A 15,790-nucleotide genomic window follows, 5' to 3' on the forward strand; every position below is an offset into this window, starting at 1 on the left:
TGGGGAGCAGAGGCCGGGGCAGTGGGGGAGACAGGGCTGGGGAGCAGAGGCCCGGGTAGTGGGGGAGACAGGGCTGGGGAGCAGAGGCCGGGGCAGTGGGGGAGACAGGGCTGGGGAGCAGAGGCCGGGGCAGTAGGGGAGACAGGGCTGGGGAGCAGAGGCCAGGACAGTGGGGGAGACAGGGCTGGGGAGCAGAGGCCGGAGAGGTGGGGGAGTCAGGGCTGGGGAGCAGAGGCCGGGGCAGTGGGGGAGACAGGGCTGGGGAGCAGAGGCCCGGGCAGTGGGGGAGACAGGGCTGGGGAGCAGAGGCCGGAGCAGTGGGGGAGACAGGGCTGGGGAGCAGAGGCCGGAGCAGTGGGGGAGACAGGGCTGGGGAGCAGAGGCCGGAGCAGTGGGGGAGACAGGGCTGGGGAGCAGAGGCCCAGACAGTGGGGGAGACAGGGCTGGGGAGCACAGGCCGGAGCAGTGGGGGAGACAGGGCTGGGGAGCAGAGGCCCAGACAGTGGGGGAGACAGGGCTGGGGAGCAGAGGCCGGAGCAGTGGGGGAGACAGGGCTGGGGAGCAGAGGCCGGGGCAGTGGGGGAGACAGGGCAGGGGAGCAGAGGCCGGAGCAGTGGGGGAGACAGGGCTGGGGAGCAGAGGCCGGGGTAGTGCGGGAGACAGGGCTGGGGAGCAGAGGCCCAGACAGTGGGGGAGACAGGGCTGGGGACAGGAGGCCCAGACAGTGGGGGAGACAGGGCTGGGGAGCAGAGGCCGGAGCAGTGGGGGAGACAGGGCTGGGGAGCAGAGGCCGGAGCAGTGGGGGAGACAGGGCTGGGGAGCAGAGGCCGGGGCAGTGGGGGAGACAGGGCTGGGGAGCAGAGGCCGGAGCAGTGGGGGAGACAGGGCTGGGGAGCAGAGGCCGGGGCAGTGGGGGAGACAGGGCTGGGGAGCAGAGGCCCAGACAGTGGGGGAGACAGGGCTGGGGAGCAGAGGCCCAGACAGTGGGGGAGACAGGGCTGGGGAGCAGAGGCCCGGGCAGTGGGGGAGACAGGGCTGGGGAGCAGAGGCCCGGACAGTGGGGGAGACAGGGCTGGGGAGCAGAGGCCCAGACAGTGGGGGAGACAGGGCTGGGGAGCAGAGGCCCAGACAGTGGGGGAGACAGGGCTGGGGAGCAGAGGCCCGGAGCAGTGGGGAGAGACAGGGCTGGGGAGCAGAGGCCCGGAGCAGTGGGGAGAGACAGGGCTGGGGAGCAGAGGCCGGGGCAGTGGGGGAGACAGGGCTGGGGAGCAGAGGCCGGGGCAGTGGGGGAGTCAGGGCTGGGGAGCAGAGGCCGGAGCAGTGGGGGAGACAGGGCTGGGGAGCAGAGGCCGGGGCAGTGGGGGAGACAGGGCTGGGGAGCAGAGGCCGGGGCAGTGGGGGAGTCAGGGCTGGGGAGCAGAGGCCGGAGCAGTGGGGGAGACAGGGCTGGGGAGCAGAGGCCGGGGCAGTGGGGGAGACAGGGCTGGGGAGCAGAGGCCGGGGCAGTGGGGGAGACAGGGCTGGGGAGCAGAGGCCGGAGCAGTGGGAGAGACAGGGCTGGGGAGCAGAGGCCGGAGCAGTGGGAGAGACAGGGCTGGGGAGCAGAGGCCGGAGCAGTGGGAGAGACAGGGCTGGGGAGCAGAGGCCGGGGCAGTGGGGGAGACAGGGCTGGGGAGCAGAGGCCCGGACAGTGGGGGAGACAGGGCTGGGGAGCAGAGGCCCAGACAGTGGGGGAGACAGGGCTGGGGAGCAGAGGCCCAGACAGTGGGGGAGACAGGGCTGGGGAGCAGAGGCCGGGGCTGTGGGGGAGACAGGGCTGGGGAGCAGAGGCCCAGACAGTGGGGGAGACAGGGCTGGGGAGCAGAGGCCGGGACAGTGAGGGAGACAGGGCTGGGGAGCAGAGGCCGGGGCAGTGGGGGAGACAGGGCTGGGGAGCAGAGGCCGGGGCAGTGGGGGAGACAGGGCTGGGGAGCAGAGGCCCAGACAGTGGGGGAGACAGGGCTGGGGAGCAGAGGCCGGAGCAGTGGGGGAGACAGGGCTGGGGAGCAGAGGCCGGAGCAGTGGGGGAGACAGGGCTGGGGAGCAGAGGCCGGAGCAGTGGGGGAGACAGGGCTGGGGAGCAGAGGCCGGGGCAGTGGGGGAGACAGGGCTGGGGAGCAGAGGCCGGAGCAGTGGGGGAGACAGGGCTGGGGAGCAGAGGCCGGAGCAGTGGGGGAGACAGGGCTGGGGAGCAGAGGCCCAGACAGTGGGGGAGACAGGGCTGGGGAGCAGAGGCCGGGGCAGTGGGGGAGACAGGGCTGGGGAGCAGAGGCCGGGGCAGTGGGGGAGACAGGGCTGGGGAGCAGAGGCCGGGGCAGTGGGGGAGACAGGGCTGGGGAGCAGAGGCCGGAGCAGTGGGGGAGACAGTGCTGGGGAGCAGAGGCCGGAGCAGTGGGGGAGATAGGGCTGGGGAGCAGAGGCCCAGACAGTGGGGGAGACAGGGCTGGGGAGCAGAGGCCGGAGCAGTGGGGGAGACAGGGCTGGGGAGCAGAGGCCGGAGCAGTGGGGGAGACAGGGCTGGGGAGCAGAGGCCGGAGCAGTGGGGGAGACAGGGCTGGGGAGCAGAGGCCGGAGCAGTGGGGGAGACAGGGCTGGGGAGCAGAGGCCGGAGCAGTGGGGGAGACAGGGCTGGGGAGCAGAGGCCGGGGCAGTGGGGGAGTCAGGGCTGGGGAGCAGAGGCCGGGGCAGTGGGGGAGACAGGGCTGGGGAGCAGAGGCCGGGGCAGTGGGGGAGACAGGGCTGGGGAGCAGAGGCCGGGGCAGTGGGGGAGACAGGGCTGGGGAGCAGAGGCCCAGACAGTGGGGGAGACAGGGCTGGGGAGCAGAGGCCCGGACAGTGGGGGAGACAGGGCTGGGGAGCAGAGGCCCGGACAGTGGGGGAGACAGGGCTGGGGAGCACAGGCCGGAGCAGTGGGGGAGACAGGGCTGGGGAGCAGAGGCCGGAGCAGTGGGGGAGACAGGGCTGGGGAGCAGAGGCCGGAGCAGTGGGGGAGACAGGGCTGGGGAGCAGAGGCCGGAGCAGTGGGGGAGACAGGGCTGGGGAGCAGAGGCCGGGGCAGTGGGGGAGACAGGGCTGGGGAGCAGCGGCCGGGGCAGTGTGGGAGACAGGGCTGGGGAGCAGAGGCCGGGGCAGTGGGGGAGACAGGGCTGGGGAGCAGAGGCCCAGACAGTGGGGGAGACAGGGCTGGGGAGCAGAGGCCCAGACAGTGGGGGAGACAGGGCTGGGGAGCAGAGGCCCAGACAGTGGGGGAGACAGGGCTGGGGAGCAGAGGCCCGGACAGTGGGGGAGACAGGGCTGGGGAGCAGAGGCCCAGACAGTGGGGGAGACAGGGCTGGGGAGCAGAGGCCCGGACAGTGGGGGAGACAGGGCTGGGGAGCAGAGGCCCGGACAGTGGGGGAGACAGGGCTGGGGAGCAGAGGCCCGGGCAGTGGGGGAGACAGGGCTGGGGAGCAGAGGCCCGGACAGTGGGGGAGACAGGGCTGGGGAGCAGAGGCCCGGGCAGTGGGGGAGACAGGGCTGGGGAGCAGAGGCCCGGAGCAGTGGGGAGAGACAGGGCTGGGGAGCAGAGGCCCAGACAGTGGGGGAGACAGGGCTGGGGAGCAGAGGCCGGGGCAGTGGGGGAGACAGGGCTGGGGAGCAGAGGCCAGAGCAGTGGGAGAGACAGGGCTGGGGAGCAGAGGCCGGAGCAGTGGGAGAGACAGGGCTGAGGAGCAGAGGCCGGGGCAGTGGGGGAGACAGGGCTGGGGAGCAGAGGCCGGAGCAGTGGGAGAGACAGGGCTGGGGAGCAGAGGCCCGGACAGTGGGGGAGACAGGGCTGGGGAGCAGAGGCCGGAGCAGTGGGGGAGACAGGGCTGGGGAGCAGAGGCCGGAGCAGTGGGAGAGACAGGGCTGGGGAGCAGAGGCCGGAGCAGTGGGGGAGACAGTACTGGGGAGCAGAGGCCGGAGCAGTGGGGGAGACAGGGCTGGGGAGCAGAGGCCCAGACAGTGGGGGAGACAGGGCTGGGGAGCAGAGGCCGGAGCAGTGGGGGAGACAGGGCTGGGGAGCAGAGGCCGGAGCAGTGGGGGAGTCAGGGCTGGGGAGCAGAGGCCGGAGCAGTGGGGGAGACAGGGCTGGGGAGCAGAGGCCGGGGCAGTGGGGGAGTCAGGGCTGGGGAGCAGAGGCCGGAGCAGTGGGGGAGACAGGGCTGGGGAGCAGAGGCCGGAGCAGTGGGGGAGACAGGGCTGGGGAGCAGAGGCCCAGACAGTGGGGGAGACAGGGCTGGGGAGCAGAGGCCCAGACAGTGGGGGAGACAGGGCTGGGGAGCAGAGGCCCAGACAGTGGGGGAGACAGGGCTGGGGAGCAGAGGCCGGGGCAGTGGGGGAGTCAGGGCTGGGGAGCAGAGGCCGGGGCAGTGGGGGAGACAGGGCTGGGGAGCAGAGGCCCGGGCAGTGGGGGAGACAGGGCTGGGGAGCAGAGGCCGGGGCAGTGGGGGAGACAGGGCTGGGGAGCAGAGGCCGGAGCAGTGGGGGAGACAGGGCTGGGGAGCAGAGGCCGGGGCAGTGGGGGAGACAGGGCTGGGGAGCAGAGGCCCAGACAGTGGGGGAGACAGGGCTGGGGAGCAGAGGCCCAGACAGTGGGGGAGACAGGGCTGGGGAGCAGAGGCCGGGGCAGTGGGGGAGACAGGGCTGGGGAGCAGAGGCCGGAGCAGTGGGGGAGACAGGGCTGGGGAGCAGAGGCCGGAGCAGTGGGGGAGACAGGGCTGGGGAGCAGAGGCCGGAGCAGTGGGGCTGCCTGGCTGGGGAGCAGTTTGAGGCCTGGGCTCTCAGACAGGGGACGCTCCCCCAGCTGAGGCTGAGATGCCTGGGTGCCATCTTGCTGCTGATCTCCTATCACCTTGCTCTCTGAGCCTAGAACATTCCAGCCTTCCCCACAAAGTCCAGCTCTAGGTTCTCTGCTCAAGAAGCCCTTCCTGAGCCCTCTGAGCCAGAGAGCATGCTCCACCCTGTGAGTGCCCGTTGGGAGACACCCCTCTGCTGGACCTCTATGTCACCTGCCTTTGTAAGAGGCCCTGATCTGAAGCTGCATTCATAAGGAGGACCAAATAAATGCTTCCTGGCCACTGGATTGCTTTAAATACACTTTCTGTTTGCCGCTTATCCAACAAGTTCTGCTTATGCTGCCAGGTCCGATCACACCGGACACCTATCAGTGAATAGACAAGAGGTTCTGCCTAAGTGGGCAAGGTTTAGGGTGCATACCAAAGGAGAAGGGAGAGCTTTGTTTGTAGTCAGACAGCTGGGCTCCCCTCCCAATAGCTGTGTGACCTTGAAGAATACGCTTTACCTCTCTGTGTTGTTTTCTATCTATAAAACCGGGATCATGTGACCAACCTCACAAGGCTGCCATGAGAAGTAGATGAGATGGTGGGTGCTGAGGATGGGTGTGCATGCACACGCACAGCAGTTATTACTGTCAGTTTAGTCCTAGTTAGCGCTATGGCACCATGTTACATCTCAGATGTCATTTACAGGGGCTCACGAAGGAACAGTGCAGAGATCGTCTGGATTACTCACGGCAGAGCCCAGCTGCCAAGGGCAAGGACTGCTTTTTAGAAACAAGTGCAGGGTGAGAGTAGGGGGATGTTGTCTGCCTTGTGCTACCGTCAGACCACATGGGGGTTGTGTGACCCAAGGTTGGGGCTGGGGGGTGCTGGAATTGGGACGGGGGTGGGGGGATGAGTGCCCCTGCTGCATAGCACTTACTGCAAGTCTCCTGACACAGCTCACAGCAGACAGGAGCAGAGCAGCAACCTGCACACTAGCCCCCAAAGAATAATTTCATTTATGATAAATTCTACTAACTGCAAACTTGTCTTTTGAATAGAGCGAGGCATGTGTACATTTCAAGCGGTTCCTTGCAGCTACACCAGTTTTTTAAAGTAATGAGCTGTTTTCTTTTATCCTGTAAACATGAGGCTGACATCAGAGGACACTTTTTGACCCTAGTTTGAAAACGAACTGGGTGGTTTGGAGATGATGGGAATCTCAGGCAGCTGGTTGGCTGTTTCCCTCAGTTTCATTGAAAAGAATTTCTTCAAGGAGCCACAACTCAGGGGCACGATGCACTTTGGATTATTGAAAGTTTAGAAACATTTAGGTGATTATGGTAAATATATCATGTAAATCCTGACCAATGCAATTTATTTTGTGCAAGCACAAGAGCAGGGGTCCTTTTTTTTTTAACTTCCCAATCCTTTTAGCGCCATCTAGTGGACAGACAAGCTAGACGCAGGATTTGCTTCTCTGGTGTTCCTTCTCCAAAGCTAAAGAAATGCCACTCACCTAGAAGCCATTTAAACCTCAGTGCCATCTGTTTATGCCTCCAAGTCAGAAACACCACCAAGGCCAAATGGAGTCTTTCTGGTTGCTGATTAGAGTGGCCCCAGGGGCCCTGCATCACTGTATCTGAACCCGGTAGTCAGATTAGCAGTATTGCTTCTGACACAGGCTGGTTAGTGACTTCACTTCTCCCGCCCCACCTGTTCTCAGCTGTGAAATTGGTTCTCACAACAGGACCTGTCCTGGGGAGGTTACCACAGGGACAAAATGAAATTATGCCCTTAAGGGACTCAACATAGTGCCTGGCACACAGTAAAGTAACAGATCTCTAACAAGAAGTGAAGAACATGTACTCTAGCCCCAGTAAAGATCTTGGGGGAAAAAAATTTCTTAATAAAGTTGGAAATACCATCTTTCAGATTTGAGTTAGAAGTAGCCACTTTTTCACTGAAGAAGTTGGTTGTGTGATGGCATGGACACCTGACTGGAGGTCTTGGGCGCAGCGTGGGAAGGAAGAACGATCCTTTACGTTCACCCACGACAAGCAGTGTGCTTGTAAGGAGACCTCCCAGTAAGGTCTGCTGTAGAAGCGGGCATGTTTCGTTCCAAAGAGAAGCAGTCTCCTGTGCATTTTAGGCAATTTTAGATGAAGACAAAAGTACATTTTGAAGCAAATGGTGTCTGTGTTTTGCCAAGTTTAGGTAAGAAGAGTTTAGCTACTCTGGTCCAGCTGAGGTCTTTCTAAATAATCCACATCCCAGAGCACCCACAGCCAAGGGAAAGCATGGGCAGCTGGCAGCACATCTTGGGGATCTTGGTGGTGGCACCTTGCCCTTGGAAAGCTCCTGGTACCATGGACCCTGTCCTGTGAGAACAAGTCCAAACAACCCTGGAAGAGGTCTGGAGGCTTCTGCAGCTCCATCTGGCAAGTGACCCAGGGGCACTGTGCCCAGCTGTGAGCTGGAGAGATGGGCAGGAGGGATGGGCAGCAGGACAGAGCTGGGCTCTGAGTCTGAAGATCTGGGCTCTGGTACCAGACTGCCACTTGCCACGGCTTTGTGTGTCTGCATCGTCATCCATGAAATGGGGACAACACTCTTGCCCTTGTCACAGGATGAACAGAGAAACTTTATGGGAACTCCCTCTAACAGCCATTAGGGCCTGAAGATGCCCCCCACCCACCACTGCAGTAGCCACTGATGCGTCCTGCGGATGGGCTGTCCACCCAAGGCCCCCATCCATGGAGAGAGAAGCTGACTTGGGACTCAAGGGCACAATAACTTGCAACACACCAAACAACAGTTTAACATTTTACTAAATCAATTCACACAAATTCCAAATTGCAAATATAATTAAGGACAAGATTCTGTTCTGCCTTTTAAATCTTTCATTTCCAAACCTGTCATTAAGACAAAAAGTAAACAAAAATTAAGTCTGCGGCATATTCATGATTTTTCTTCTTGAAGGAAAAGGACATTATAGTAAAAACGCCACTGGGTGTACAGTAAAGCACCACGACACACAGTACAAACGGGCTTCCTGGATGCTGCACCTGCAGGGGACACTGCTCGCCCCTCTGCTCTGCGTCAGGCAGGATTTCATTAAAATAAAACAATAAAATCTAGGTTACCCTAAAGTCAGACACAGTCTGGAACACAGTGCTTAACAACAGTAATGCCAACTATCAGTGCTAACGTAAAAAAATATTAGAAGGTCAAAAACAATTAAACTGGAAACCAAAACCTTATCTTCCCTAGATGAGCAAAACTGAAAATGAAAGGGTTCCTGCCTCCCAGTAGGAGTGAGGGAATTTATTTTTTCAAATTGGAGGCAGGGCAGGGGGCACGGTGAGGGCTGGTTCTGCGGGTCTTCAGCCTAGTTGGCGTCCAGCTTGGCCATTTCCTGCACGTAGATGCCTATACTCTCACTGTCAAAAAGCACGAAATACACTGTTTTGATGGAAGAGGACATTGTTGACACGAAGTAGCTGGAGATGGCTTTCAGGATCAGCTGAGCTGCTGTCTGCTTTGGAAAACCGTTCCTGCAAGACACACGAAAAGGCCTCAGCCACCAGGGAAGCCACAGTGGTCATGCGATGGCCCCTGTCCACCGGCCACCGCTCTCTGGGAGGCTCTCAAGGCCACGCGCGCCACAGTTTGCCTCGTGTTGGGTCCTGTGGTTGCTAGTACGCAGGCATGAGAAAGCCCAGTGTCCACCAGACAAGGGAGAACAAGTGGGCAGAGAACTATGACCTGCAGAAGGTTCTCTGTGCTTAGAGAAACAATGCATGGCAGATGTCTTCCAAATGACAACGAGCCAGTGCAGAGGATACTGTTCTGTGGAAGGCGGTATGCATTAAGAGCAAGGCAGCATGAGCTCCCATGTTTCTTTTCCCAGCATCACTTGACTAGCATGGGGCCTGGGACACAGCCCAGGCCCTCAGAGGCTCCCTGTGGATCTCGGCCCCAGGAGATGGCTGGAGGCTGGAGCTTCTCCAGGAAGCTCTCGCCTCTGTCCACACTAGTACACAGGTCACGCCCTTCACATGCCCTTCAAGCTGCAGGAACCTACTCCCAGCACAGAGCAGGGCCAGGGCATCAGGGAGTTGTGGGTGCAGGGGAACAACTCCAGGCCGAGTGGGCTCTTCATCTCAAAGGATAGCATCCAAGTCTACAAGCCAGACTGGTGTGAATGCAAATGCATTTTCATTTAAAGTAAATGTCATGTGACAATATGGGGGGTACGGCCTCAGAACTTAAGCAAGAATCTGAAATCAGGACTCCTCACTTCATTAGAGTCCAAGGCTGTCCCTGGTCAACACTGCAAATGCAGGACCTAGGTGACTCAGGGGGACAATGGAAGTAACGTAGCAACTTGCCTAGTCTGTTAGAAATAACGGGGGCTTTGGAGCCACTGGTCCTAGATTCAAACACCTTACCCCAGATTGCATTTAAGGATATGCAAGCTGAGAGTCTGGGGCCGGTTTTCATGAGGATTTCTTTATCAGCAGATATACAGCCTTCAGTCGCTCTAAGCTTGTGTGTGGATCTGTTGGTACTAAGTGCTGAACCAACTTGCCAGTTTCAGCTGGACTCTCCGTCAGCTTGGGTACCTGTCACCAGGTGAGAGGTTTCTTAGAACACTCCTGGCCATGTTGAGTGCTGGGAGTTCTCATCACATTAGCTGCTTCCCTTAGTCACACCCATTCTACTGTCAGTGCTCAGAGCACCTCAGATGCACAGGAGAAAACCTGTCACTTGCTTTTGATCAAACAGTGCTTCACCCAGCTCGACAATTAGACCCATAATAACTTCTGGATGCTTTAGAAGTGAGGCTTATTCTTAGAACACAGGGGTGTTACCCAGCCATGTTTCCAGCCTGTACAGGGGAGCCTGTGGGTGACAGAGGGGTGCAACCCAGAGCCCGAGTTCCTTCACACACAGCTGGCTCCTTCTCAGGCACAAGGCACACTTGCAGGGCCGCCAGCACACACCAGCCCACCGGTGAGGACAGGTAGAACAGCAGATTCCTCCAGAGGAGACCCTGGGACTGTCTGCCACCAGAGTGGGAGCAACCAACAGGTAAGCTGGGATGGAGGGTGGTGGTGACAGTCAGGGAGAAGGGCTTTGCTGGAGTGAGGAGAGGTGGCCCCCACGTGGCAGGTCATTCCCCTTGTGCCCTTCCCCACTCTGGGCTTGGCCAGCTCCGTGCGGAGGAAGCCGTTTCCCCCACACCTGGCACAGGTGCCTTGACTGCTCTCACAGGAGGGGTGCATGGGGCGTAAGGGCTGCCTTCCCACACCAGCCCCACTCCTGAGAGGTCCAGGCGGGAAAGCTTTTGGGAAGTGGTCTGTGCAGGCACAAGGTCACAGTGTCATTGGAATAAGGGCCGATTTTTAGTGTGTCACAAAGAGTGTTTATTTTTCTGCTTTACCTATAGCTGCGCCTGGTCAGGTGACAATGACCCCATTGGTTTCACCCTGGTGAGAAAAGGCTGAGGGGGAGGCAGCCGGTGCCAGAGGGCAGGGTGGGGAGCCTCCAGCGGGTGCGGTGCGTGCAGGGAGCCCAGCACAGCAAGCAGCCTGCACTGGGGCCCTGGGAGCTCCGGGGGCTTCTGGACCAGGTGGAGCAGTCTGTGCCCGTGACCCAGCCGGGTGGGGCGGTGAAGAGTTGTTCTCTACACTGGAAGCCCCAGATCATGCTCTATGAGCCCTGAGCCCCCTCGTGAGGGGCCCTCCTGCCCTCCGCCCACCCCTGCACAGCTGGGCTGGTGGTGGGCCTGTGGAACCCCCTGGGGGAGCAGCCTGTCCCCTCTGGTGTTGCAAAATGGGGCATGGCCCTAGCCCTTTGGCCCTTGCTGACGGCCTTCCTGGGGCACCAAACACATGCCAGTCACCCCACCTGTGCCCAGCACTCTCTGCCCAGACTGGCTCCCACAGCTTTCCAGTCCTCTGCCGGGGCCCTTGAGAAGGGCTGTGTGACTCTCAGCAAGGGTATGTCCTTTTCTGTCCTCTACATCAAGTTTCAACATGAGCCTGTGTGAGGGCTGAGGGCCCGTGGAAAGGCAGGTGTTGCTCTTTGCAGGCAGTGGGACTCAGCAGGTGTGGGGACCAGCCTCCAGGAGCCACTGTTCTCCGTGTGAACTCTAGCATCTGAACTCGCAGGGTGAGCCCAAAGGTGAAGAGCCTGCGAGTGGGGAGGCAGGGGCCCACAGGCGGAGCGCCGGTGCCCACACCTGATGCCCCACTGCGGAGCGCCATGTGCCCACACCTGATGCCCCACTGCGGAGTGCCATGTGCCCACACCTAATGCCCCACTGCGGAGCGCCATGTGCCCACACCTGATGCCCCACTGCGGAGCACCATGTGCCCACACCTGATGCTCCACTGTGGACTTGGTGAGCCTGTCTGGCCGGTGGCTGTGGATGAGCGGGAATCTGATCTGTTTCCAAGAAACTGTCTTGCTGATGAGCCCATTGCTCTGGGCTCGACAGCCACAGCCTAAAGAAGAAAGCCAGCCACGGAGGTGACCACACTGGGCCACCAGGCTGCCGAGAAGGAACGGAGGTAATGGCTTTCCTCCTGTTTCCTGGTAGCCCAGGGAGGGTGGCAGATGGATGTACTTGCAGATGCTCTCACAAGACTGTTTTACACAGAGCCCTGTGCCTTCCACGTGGCGCACGCAGTGGCCTGCAGCCACGTGGGATGTGCGTCTGGGCCCCGTCTGGTGCAGCGGGGTCAGTAATCAGAGCACCCGTGACCTGGTGAGGCTGTGAGGACCAAACAAGATGGTGCACTGAATCCTCCATCAGTAGCGTTATCTGTAAGCTGGGGGTCTGCAAGGTCTTTGTGAAGGTCTCACAGTGGAGAGCTGCCTCCCCACCCCAGACCCCGTGATGCTTGCTGTCATCGTTCTTGCCCTGTGCTAGCCACGTGGCATCTAGCCCCTAGAGAGCTGCTGTCTGGATGTACAATGCCCAGTCCTTTCGGAAGGCTGTCAGCCACTGCTGCTGGCTCAGGTGGGCTCCCGGAGAGCGGCTTGCCTGTGGCACCTCCCTCACCACTCCGCATGGCAGCAGGTTGGGTTCCCTTGTTGGCTGCACAGGCACAGGCCCTCTGGATGCCATCCTCCCCCACCGCAGGCCTCCTGCCTCTGTGACAGTCACTGTGTCCTATGCCGCACTGAGTCTGCCTTGAGACCAGACGCCACCTCCTCTGAAACAGCAGAGTGAGTGGAAACGAGGGCTGACTCTCAGGGTCCAGTTCGGGCTGGAATCTGACTTGGACAGGGGCATTAACCTAAGCATTAGTGTCCTCTACCAGAATGAGGGGCTCAGAGGTGCACAGGGTGTGGCCACAGTGCCAGTCATGTGGACGCTGCTGCCCGAGGCAGCGCCCTCGGATTCCTACTTGGCCTGGCCTAGCCAGCTCTGGTTACGGCAGGTCTTAGGTTACTCTGCGGCCCAGCGCTTCACACGCTGCACAGACTTTATCTTAGACTTTGACCTTTTTTTTCTTGGCCTTGTCTTGAGCAGATTGAGGGGGGCAAGTGTCTGAGCTTCCCCTGAAGTCCCTTTAGTTCTGTCTGGGGCAGCCTTTCCTAAACTGGTGGTGCAAGGGGACCCCCCGGGCTGTTTCTGCTGCCCTCCTGAGCCTGCTCAGGGATGACTAGGGACTGGACACTTTGGTTGCATGTCCCACCATCTCGTCTGGATGGCAGAAATCTGGGTTCACAGGGCCACTCTGCAGAAGAGACCTCTCCTTGTGTGGGCATCACCTCACATCCCGGCTCCTGGTGAGCTGGCCCTGCAGGCCTGGGCAGTGCAGGCACAGGAGGCCCAGGCCCAGAGCTGTGCTGAGCGGGCCAATCAGGGACCTGTGGGGAGAGGCTGTGCCCTGGGGGTGGGGCAAGGCCAGATGGGAGAGAGACTGGGAACTTGCCACTGAGGGCTAGATAGGAGTAAATGTGGATTTTATTTTTTTTAATTATTATTTTTTGGGGGAATAAATGTGGATTTTAGATGGAGCCTGGTTTTCTTGCTGGGCCAGTCCACCTGTCCAGTTGTCCTGGCTGTCTGGGAGAGGGGTAGGACTGCGTATTTTGGAAGCTTCAGTGATATGGGGAAAATGTCACTGTGTGGACACTCCTGCTAGGATTAGGTCTCCCTCACACCGTGACCCTGGGCCTCTCCATTTTTCCCATGCTCTGACTGGCTTTAGTAACTGCCCATCGGAAGTCCGAGTCAGGGGCCGTTCCATCCAGAGGTCAACACCAGGCCACCAGGTCCTGAGCTGAGAGTGGGGGGCTACAAAGGGAAGAAGCCTAAATCTAGAAGGGGATGATATTGGGCCCCTGTCCCCCAAGGCTAGAGGGGCCAAGGTAGCACAACCCCAAAAAAGGCCTCTCACCTTCTCTCACTCCAGGGCTCCCATGTTTTGGGTTAATAAGTAATCCTCTTTCATCCAGTTGGCTTCTGTCCTTCATATTTCTCTTCTAAGGCTCATGCCTAGGGGGCAAGAAGGCTGGTGGCTGTGCTGGGCAGGTCAAGGAACTCCATGTGGTGGTTCCAAGGTTCTCTACAACCCACTCACACAGAGTGTGCGAGCCTCCAGCAGGAGGTGAGTCTGTTGATCAGCGGGGACAGGGAGTAGGGGTTCCATGTACTTAATACTATGAGCACTGAAACCAAGGGCCACCAATCAAGTCCTAGCCCTACCAGGTGCAGGCTGTGTGACTGCAGGTGAATGATTTAACCCCTCTAAGCTTCCGCTTCATTGCCTCAGAGTGGAATTAATAGCAGTATGCACACTGTGGGTAGTGTGAGAGACTGCAGATAAGGAGTCAGCACAGTGCCTGGGGCTCAGTGAATACCATAAATGGTAGCCTGAAAAAGACAAGCTGGCCTGCCTTTTAAGCTCGTAAACCTAAGGAGCGGTTAATCAAAGCCCAACTGGCTCTTCCCTACAGACTGCCCTCGGAGTGGGGTCGCTCCCTAATGTCAAACAGAGCTGAAGGGGTGGGGGGATCCATAAATACTGTGACCAGAAGGCCCAAGGACAGGATGTCCAGATGCCAGAGGTGGCTTCCCGAGGCCCGTGCTACCCTCCCAGGTCTCATTTATACCCAGGAGGCTTTGGGGCTGGGCTGGAGGAAAGGCACGCAGAGTCATTCTCCTGTGCCCGAGACACTGGGCCTCAGCTGAGAAAGTGAGCCCACTTTACAAATGTGTTTGCATTTATAGTGTTTTAATTCCAACATGACTCTTATGCCAGAGACACTGGATGCCACAAACAAGCTGTTTTATTTCCCCTCCTAAAACCCACTGTGATTTACTGGCCAGCTCTGGTGTAATCCCATTCTTCCTCATGAAAGAGCAGCAGCTGTTTACACGGCGCTGTGGGCAAGGTCTGCCTGGCAGATGTGCGGCCATGCACATGTGCTGACCCAGGAATTCTGCCCTCTTAAAAGCTTTCAATTGATTATTTCTTAAAACTCTTTACTCCATGAAAAATGTAAATTGTTTGTAATACAGATGTTCTTTTATGAGAATTACTTTTATGCTTCAATTAAAAGTTTCCCAATAGCCATATGAAAGAGCGTGAAATTATTACCTCTAATAACAGCTCCTATTGCTTCTCTCTTCGGAAACACCTTTCATCAGTGTAGATCAAAGTGTCTCCGAAGCACTAATTAACTGAACCTCAGAACTGCCTGTAAAGAAAGGCAGTCCCATAGCCTTGCTGATAAGGCAGACCAGGGGCAGAGAGGGTGATTCGTTTACCAAAGGTCACACAGCAGTGCAGTGTCAAAAAACAGCTCTTCTGTGGAAGGTTGGAGAGGCTGGCTATTTATGCTCTGATAAAAAAGCATTTTGTTTAAAAAAAAAAAAGAAGCCTGAATTGACTCGGGCTGACGCTGGTGCCTGTGGAGCCCAAGCTGCCCCCATAGAGCCCTGACCTCTGTGGGTCCTGAAAGGGGCAGGTAGCAGAGACCCAGGCAAGCTCACAATCTGGATGGGAAGGCCAGGTGCAGCCCCTGCTGATATGGAGTCCTGGACTGTGGCCCCTCTTGGGCCCAAGATGCTGACAGCCGCAGCTCTGAAGGCCAGTTTCCCTTTGCTCACAGCGCGCAATCCAGACTGAGAGCCCTCCAGAGGCCTATGACAGACCCTTCACAGGGAGGACCCTGTTGAGGTGGCCTGGCCCCACCAGGCCCTCAGGTCCTTATCAGCGCCTCAGGGCCTCTCCCTTATTTCCAGAGCAGCCCGAGGGTGCTGTGTGAGGGATCTGGGCTCCGAGTGGGGCTTTAATTTAAGTGCCGTCACTCATCTGGTCGGTGGCCGAGCCAGGACTCAATCCCAGGCCTGACCGCACACTAGAGCTCAGTGCTGCTCTGGTAGGCAGGGACCTGGTGACTGGTGGCCGGAATCTGGTGTGTGCCACTTGGGGGTGGGGTGGCTGTAGCCCAGCCGGCCCCATCAGCTGACCGAGGACACTTTTCCAGCGCTGGCTCTCTGGGCTGTCTGAGGGGCAGCTGCAAACCCACCTGGGGATGATGAAGGCTGGGAGTGGTGTAGGCCCAGCCCCGGTTCACACTCACACTCCTGCCCACTCAGGCTAGCGGGTCCCATGGCCTTGTTAGCAGGGCGGAGAGACAGAGGAAGAGCAAGCATGTCTGGGGAGGTGAAGGACGCTGGGGAGACAAAGGTGAGAGGCAGGGGCTCTGCCCGCAGAATGCTGTGGTGTAGGGACAGAACTGTAAGGTAGCCATAGACCGGTTAATGGGGGGGGGGGTGCTCCTTTAGTGACACCCCTGCCCCATACCTCCTCTGTCCTCCAGGGCTCGCGCTCTGAGCCATCATCTCCGATGGTCTCAGTACACTCAGAGGTTATCATATGTGATGACACCTGCTGTCACAACAGAAGTTCTATATT

General features: G+C 59.3%; 1 protein-coding gene across 8 annotated transcripts in view; it reads right to left on the reverse strand.

Annotated features, from left to right (window-relative positions):
- Positions 1 to 7,654: 7,654 nt before the first annotated feature.
- MACROH2A1 (macroH2A.1 histone) overlaps positions 7,655 to 15,790 on the reverse strand; it is a 90,684-nt gene continuing 82,548 nt past the window's right edge. For all 8 annotated transcript variants that reach the window (XM_066343933.1, XM_066343932.1, XM_066343931.1 and 5 more), the window contains one exon: positions 7,655 to 8,398. In XM_066343933.1, the coding sequence (XP_066200030.1) occupies positions 8,233 to 8,398 (166 nt within the window). In that variant the 3' untranslated portion in view covers positions 7,655 to 8,232. The remainder of the gene's footprint in view (positions 8,399 to 15,790) is intronic.

The sequence above is a fragment of the Saccopteryx leptura genome, chromosome 6 (assembly GCF_036850995.1).
Source record: "Saccopteryx leptura isolate mSacLep1 chromosome 6, mSacLep1_pri_phased_curated, whole genome shotgun sequence".
In the NCBI taxonomy this organism is placed as follows: Eukaryota; Metazoa; Chordata; class Mammalia; order Chiroptera; family Emballonuridae; genus Saccopteryx; species Saccopteryx leptura.